Here is a 7,581-nt window from a genome sequence, read left to right as displayed (position 1 = left end):
TCCTGCACTGTGAAAATGTTAATGGATAAAAAGTTTTGTAGAAAAATCTTTAAAATACATATTGATATCCATCAGAATTATAAATAAATAAAAATCAAATTCTGCTAAACTACAGCTGGGGGCTTGTTATACTCTTGCAGTTTTTTATCCTGGGGCTCACAGTAGTTGTGTTATTTATATATGTATGTATATGTGTGTGTATAAACCCATCTTCTGAAATCTTCTGATTATGTGACAAGCTCATCTTTCATTAATAAAACAGAAAGCAGCTTCTGACAGTTCTGTTGTGGAGAAAAGCTTGAAAACATGACTCAAGTAAAAGAACATAAACTATAATTAAATAAATATACTTTATTTTAAATCTCATGGTTTTTTAAACCGATCTCATGGTTTTTTAGACCTGACTTGCAGCTTTTTATTGCTTGATGTTAGCAATACTGAGGAGAGACTCAGTGATGGTGTTAGGTTTGGGGAGAAGGAACTGGGCTGTAACGGGAAGTGGCAGACTCTGAGATGGCTTTTATAGTGCCTTCAGGTCCAAATCAGGGACCAAAGCAGTGTACTGGCAAGTAAAATGGTCCCTGCCTGGCCCTAGAGAACTCACAATGTAGGACTGACAAATCCAATAGATGGATAAACAGAGACATGAGTGTAGGGTGATGGGCAAAGTAACAGTAATGATGAATGTCATTTGCGTATATTAGTGGTTTGATCATATGAATCATAAGTGGTCACCGGCCAAATAAAAGTATTTTCAGTATCCCCATCAAATGTAGGGATGGGGGCAGGAAAGCAGTCCACTTGAGGATTGTGGGGAATGAATTAAGATTTGTTTCCTTTTTGAATTTGCATCTTGTTTAACTGGATGGGGATTTTGTCTGCTAAGATGAATACTAGACAGTGACCTGAAGCAACCTCCTTAAGCCTCTCCTTAAACTTGCGTGTGATTCTGCTTTGTGTGTTCATATATGCAATTTGTTTTAAATCTATATTTTATCTCTTTCTAATCTGCACTGGTGGTCATGGGTCATCCTCAGAATTTGCTTGATTTAAGCAAGAAGCAGGTTCCAGGCCATATATTTGTTGTAAAAACATTTATTGCAATACTTTTAGAAGTGAAAGCAACATTGTAGTCAGTACTGTTCATTTATATACCTCCCCTCCCTGTCGTTGAACAATACAGCTAATCTGGTAAAAAGAATAAAAGAGAATTGAATTTCATAATGTGAAGAGTCTTGCACAGCTCATATTTCCTCTTGTTTCATGGTGTGGTTCTCCGCTCCCCATCCCCAGTAACATTTCGAAGCCTTTCCAGGGTCTTACCAGAATTCACTAACTTTTTTTTCCAGCCTTAATATTTTTCTTTTATAACCTTTACTGTCATATCTGCAATCCACTTAAATTTTTGGTTAGGAAGTTTCTAATCTCAAGAATGTTCTTTGCCCTCCTATAAGGCTTGAAAAATCTTTTCACTTTTATGCATCCGATGAAGTGAGCTGTAGCTCACGAAAGCTTATGCTCAAATAAATTGGTTAGTCTCTAAGGTGCCACAAGTACTCCTTTTCTTTTTGCGAATACAGACTAACACGGTTGCTACTCTGAAACCTTTCATAAAGTTGTAGTTCTTAATTTGATATGGTCAGCAGAGCAGCCCCTGCTAGATGATTGGACTCTTCCCTTGATTTTATTGTCAGAACATTATGCCAAAGTCTTGTTTGGATAGTCCCAGAACAGGTTTAATTATTAGAGAGACAAGGTGGGTGAGGTAATAACTTTTATTGGACCAACTTCTGTTGTTGGAAGGGACAAGCTTTTGAGCTTTATCCAATAAAAGATATTAGCTCACCCATCTTGTCTCATATTCTGGGACCAACACAGCTACAACAACACTGTAAACAGTGCTTAATTATTCAATTATTAGCATTTGTAAATGTCTCCATTGCAAATGCCTTCATAACTTAATTCTAGGGCTGTCAAACAAGCACTTTTTACAAACATTTTTGTATAATTAAAAGTACAAGAGCAACAACAAATCAGCCATCAAATCCGGCAATCTTGTTGACACTGAAAAGCTATAGAGCTTGGAGACCGAGCTACCTTGTCACTTTTGGAGATGGCTTTCATAGCAACATTGCATCATAATAGCAAGGCAGGGAAGGGGTGGTGTGAAGGTGACTCTTCAAGAAGGGTTAGAACAAGAGTAATGAGAGTCAAAAACCACTCCTTTGATTTCAAAAGTAATTGACTAGAGTGGCATCTGTTGAAGTTATAGATGTTTGAATTTCTGCAGCCTTTCAAATGATTGAGAATATTTAAAACTTATTGTGGATTAAACTCTACCTACTATCTCTTAAACAAAACCTCATTGAATGCTGCAGGTGAAAAATTAAATATTTGAAAGATAGGAAACTCTGGCCTTGTTTCCCCACCTACTGCCTACTATAGGAGACCTCTATATTTCCAGTAAGCGCTATAGACCTCTTCTATCTCCTGCCATATTACATATTAACCTGTGACCAACCATCTGACTCCTCAACATTACTTGGAGACAAGACACGCCTCTTACTTACTCATTCTTCAGGAGTTACAAATATCAGCATCCCATTCTTAGGATAGCTCTAACCCCCACACCACTACCTTTTTCTCTGCAATGGTCCAAAGAGCTAAACATCTTTTATCTGATACTCACATACCTCGCCACTCAGAGAACCCAGTCTGTTCCATCCACCTTATATCTATCCACCCTGCTAATATGACTGATGCTACATCCTCCAGATTCAGAGCAGACATTCACTTTTATTCTATTCAGTCTACAAATATTGTTTGGAGCTGATGGTATCACATCCATCCAACATGGAGTACTAATACTTTTTATAGTCACTGAGGTGAAAAGGTTCTTAAAATTGTACTTACATCTGTACTAGGAGAAGGCTGGATGTAGATATAGGGTTAGAGTTCAGGTTGTTTGTAGAACCTAAACTCAGAATTTCTTGACTTTCAAAAATCTAGTGTTTTGAATTACTGCATTCTAATGAAGGTGGATATATGTCCAACTTTGACTAGACTTAAAAATGTTGGGTAGGGCATTATATAAAGTTTTAATCTTATGATCCTTACTATCAAGCATCAGTAGTGATTGCCTGGATCCATAGCTATGTAGCCTACAAAACCCATTAATCTGGGTTATTGGTCTGATTGTTTGGTGTAAAGCCTGTTTGATCTCGTTGCATCTATTAAGCTTATAATTTGTTGCACATTTTCTTAGTGGATCACTAAATATATTTATTTTAATAGATTACAAAATGTAGAAATGTTTGGAAGAAAAATGTTCCTCTCTGAAATGTAGAGCTGAGCCTTTTTAGTGGAATAGAAATATTTTAAAAACAGAATGAGCCTAATCCTGTTTAGCTTGTGCAACCAAACTTCCAAATAATTAATGGGATCTGAGTACATAATTATGGGCCAGAACCTGAATTTTTAATCTGTATAACAGGGTGTGAATCTACAGTGCACTGGCTTGCTGCACAGTAACATAACAGTTCTTCCTTGGAAAATTATTACTGGGGAGTAGGGCTGTCAAGCCCACACCCCTGTTAAGCGTGTGATTAATCACACTGTTAAACAATAATAGAATATTATTTATTTAAATATTTTTGGATGTTTTCTACATTTTCAAATATATTGATTTCAGTTACAACACAGAATACAATGTGTACAGTGCTCACTTTATATTTATTTTTATTACAAATATTTGCACTGTAAAAAGTAATTGACTAGAGTGGCATCTGTTGAAGTTATAGATGTTTGAATTTCTGCAGCCTTTCAAATGATTGAGAATATTTAAAACTTATTGTGGATTAAACTCTACCTACTATCTCTTAAACAAAACCTTTACTATCTCTTAAAAAAATAGTATTTTTCAGTTCACCTAATACAAGAACTGTAGTGCAATCTCTTTATCATGAAAGTTGGACATACAAATGTAGAATTATGTACAAAAAAGGCATTCAAAAATAAAACAATGTAAAACTTTAGAGCCTACAAGTCCACTCAGTCCTACTTCTTGTTCAGCCAATCACTCAGACAAACAAGTTTGTTTACATTTGCAGGAGATAATGCAGCCTGCTTCTTGTTTACAATGTCACCTGAAAGTGAGAATAGGTGTTCGCATGGCACTGTTGTAGCTGGTATTGCAAGATATTTACATACCAGATGTACTAAAGGTTCATATGTCCCTTCATGCTTCAACCACCATTCCAGAGGACATGCATCCATGCTGATGACGGGTTCTGCTCAATAACAGTCCAAAACAGTGCAGACTGACGCATATTCATTTTCATCATCTGAGTCAGATATCACCAGCAGAAGGTTGGTTTTCTTTTTTGGTGATTTGGGTTCTGTAGTTTCTGCATTGGAGTGTTGCTCTTTTAAGACTTCTGAAAGCATGCTCCACACCTCTTCCCTCTCAGATTTTGGAAGGCACTTCAGATTCGTAAACCTTGGGTTGAGTGCTGTAGCTATTTTTAGAAATCTCACATCGGTACCTTCTTTGCGTTTTGTCAGATCTGCAGTGAAAGTGTTCTTAAAACAAACAACATGTGCTGGGTCATCATCAGAGACTGCTATAACATGAAATATATGGCAGAATGCAGATAAAACAGAGCAGGAAACATACAGTTCTCCCACTAGGAGTTCAGTCACAAATTTAATTAATGCCTTATTTTTTTAATGAGCATCATCAGCATGGAAGTGTGTCTTCTGAAATGCTGGCCAAAGCATGAAGGAGCATGTGAATGTTTAGCATATCTGGCACGTAAATACCTTTCTATGCTGGCTACAACAGTGTCATGCGAACGCCTGTTCTCACTTTCAGGTGACATTGTAAATAAGAAGCAGGCAGCAGTATCTCTCATAAATGTAAACAAACTTTTTTGTCTTAGCTATTGGCTGAACAAAGAAGTAGGACTGAGTGGATTTGTAGTCTCTAAAGTTTTACATTGTTTTGAGTGCAGTTATGTAAGAAAAAACCATCTACATTTGTTAATTGCACTTTCACGATAAAGAGATTGCACTAACGTAGTTCATGTGAGGTGAATTTAAAATACTATTTCTTTTGTTAATCATTTTTATGGTGCAAATATTAATAAAAATAATAATATAAAGTGAGCATTATACACTTTGTATTCTGTGTTGTAACTGAAATCAATATATTTGAAAATGTAGAAAAACGTCCAAAATATTTAATAAATTTCAATTGGTATTCTATTGTTTAACAGTATGATTAAAACTGTGATTAATCACAATTAATTTTTTAAATTGTGATGAATTGTTTAGAGTTAATCGTGTGAGTTAACTGTGATTAATCGACAGCCCTATTAGGGCGTATTAAACATATTTTTCTGTCTTTTAATGCAATTTAACAGCAAGAAACAAAGGGAAGCTGACACCATGTGAGCAATCAGTTCTTACCTCAAGTGATCCCCAGAATAGTTTGAAAACTTCTGGCAATGAGCTTCTCTACCATTATGATTGATTTTAATTTGTTTAATTTAATTTGTTCATATTACTGAAGCTAGTCTGTAGTGTAATACTGTGAACTCTTATCCACTAGTCAATGATCTGGCAGTGAGGCCTTGATTTTTAGTACAGGGGGAAAGGTCCTAATACAGTGCAAACTTTGTGTTTGACCAAACTGAGTCTCACAAAGTGCTGACATTACCATCTAGCAGAAAGGCAACTGAAATAAGCAGAAAACATACAGTATCTGTAAACGTAAGTGTCAACATTATTTTGTTTGAAATTTGAATCTATGTAGTGTAATGTGATAAAGTATAAATTGATTCAGTTTAATTATTTTTATTCTTGTATTTGATTGCCTTCATTTAAAAAACAAACTGCGTTTGTAAACTAGTGAAATGGAAGTGTTGTAACAAGAGACACATTGTAAACTCAGAGTATTGGAGTATCTGTTTTTTATGGTAAACATATAAAGATGTAGAAACCTAACAATATGGAACAAACGTCATGGTTTAGTTGGAATACTTGTGCTTGATTTCCAAAGAAATGATCGAACTTTAACTATCAGGTATACTGTAAAATAATTTTGCTAATCTTTTCACTGTTAGCTTGTAGTTTACATGAAGCATAGGCAATGTGACTAATGTAAATATAATCTGATCTATTGCATGTATTTAAACTATTTTAATAGGTTTCTGATATCTGAATTTTGGGGGGCTACTTTGAAAACCAAGAAATGGCATCATCATCTTTACAAATCTCTGCACTGCTTCTGGCTTTGGCGGGGCTCATCATTTTACTTGTTACGACTGTGTCCAACAGATGGAAAATTTCCAGTACTGCAACAGCAGTTATTACTGCAAACTGGATTTACGAAGGCCTCTGGATGAACTGTGCAGCTACTGCCTTGGGTTCGGTTCAGTGCAAGAAATTTTTCTCCTTGCTGAGTTTAGACAGTAAGTGTATGGTTTACGTATATAAAATACTACGGTGTAATTTACCTCCCACTTTGGGTACGGAGTTAGACAAGTTAGGGGACAGAATTCATTATGAACAGGCCAAGAGGCTTCAACCCAACCCCTTTATGGCCACTACTGTAGTCTATGGTCTAGAGTAGCTGCAGCCCTCTTCTAGCTCCCTACCCCCCTGTTGCAGTGGAACAATTGGATCCCACGGTTTCCCTCTTTCTCCAGCTGCATGCATGGAGACCTTGCAGTGCACAGAGTGGTGCATCCAGTCTACATGCAGTATAAATATCCTAGCTCTTTGCATGGAAGTGAATTTTACCCTTACAGTTTTGGAAAAAATACAATCGCCAATACTTAGTTTTTGTTCTTAATTATAAACATATCACATCTCAATGTATTTGAGATGTTCATTCATATGTTGACTTGGGATATAACTTTGCTGGTGCTCCAAAACTGTGTGTCATAATCAGATCATTCAAATATTTTTTTTCTATTTGTCAGAATAAACATTATTTTCAAGAAGGAACTCACATACTAATTCCATAGTTTAGATCAATCTAGAAAAAAATCTTGACTTTAATATCTAACTTCAGATTGACAGAATTGTTTACTTGAAACTAGGATTTGCTGAAAGTAATTTCATTTCTGGTTAGTGCCACATATCAAAGTGTTTCAGGAATTTTGATTACTCAAAGGTGACAGTTTTGAAATGAACAAATTTTAAAATGCTTCTGTGTGTACAACTATTTAGGACAAAACATGATAGTGTGATAATTTAGCACCAAGTGTAGCAGCAGAATTGTTACATCTAGGGATTGAAAAATACTGTGGTTTGAATTATTCTGGGTTTTCAGTTTTCCTTCCTGGAGCCAGTTCCAAAAACCCCTGCTGGACTGAAGGCACAGTGAAGGACTGACAAACATATAAATTCTTAACTCACAAACAATTAAGAATAGAAACAACTGCTGTATACTATTGAAAGGTTGGCACTTTACGGCTGTTCTGTGGGATGCAGCTGTTTTCAACCGATTAGCACAAGATGAGATACTGCCTTTTTTAATACTACAATACCTCTTTCCCCTACTTCTTGAATCCT

General features: G+C 35.9%; 1 protein-coding gene across 1 annotated transcript in view; it reads left to right on the top strand.

The window, feature by feature from the left end:
* Positions 1–6,253: 6,253 nt before the first annotated feature.
* The window catches only part of LOC140917376 (claudin-19-like), a 35,888-nt gene continuing 34,560 nt past the window's right edge, over positions 6,254–7,581 (top strand). The window contains exon 1 of the mRNA XM_073360056.1: positions 6,254–6,473. Within this exon, the coding sequence (XP_073216157.1) occupies positions 6,254–6,473 (220 nt within the window). The remainder of the gene's footprint in view (positions 6,474–7,581) is intronic.

This window comes from Lepidochelys kempii, chromosome 9 (assembly GCF_965140265.1).
Source record: "Lepidochelys kempii isolate rLepKem1 chromosome 9, rLepKem1.hap2, whole genome shotgun sequence".
Classification (NCBI taxonomy): domain Eukaryota; kingdom Metazoa; phylum Chordata; order Testudines; family Cheloniidae; genus Lepidochelys; species Lepidochelys kempii.
The sequence above is the reverse complement of the archived record's forward strand: the minus strand, read 5'-3'. Positions and strand labels throughout refer to the sequence as shown.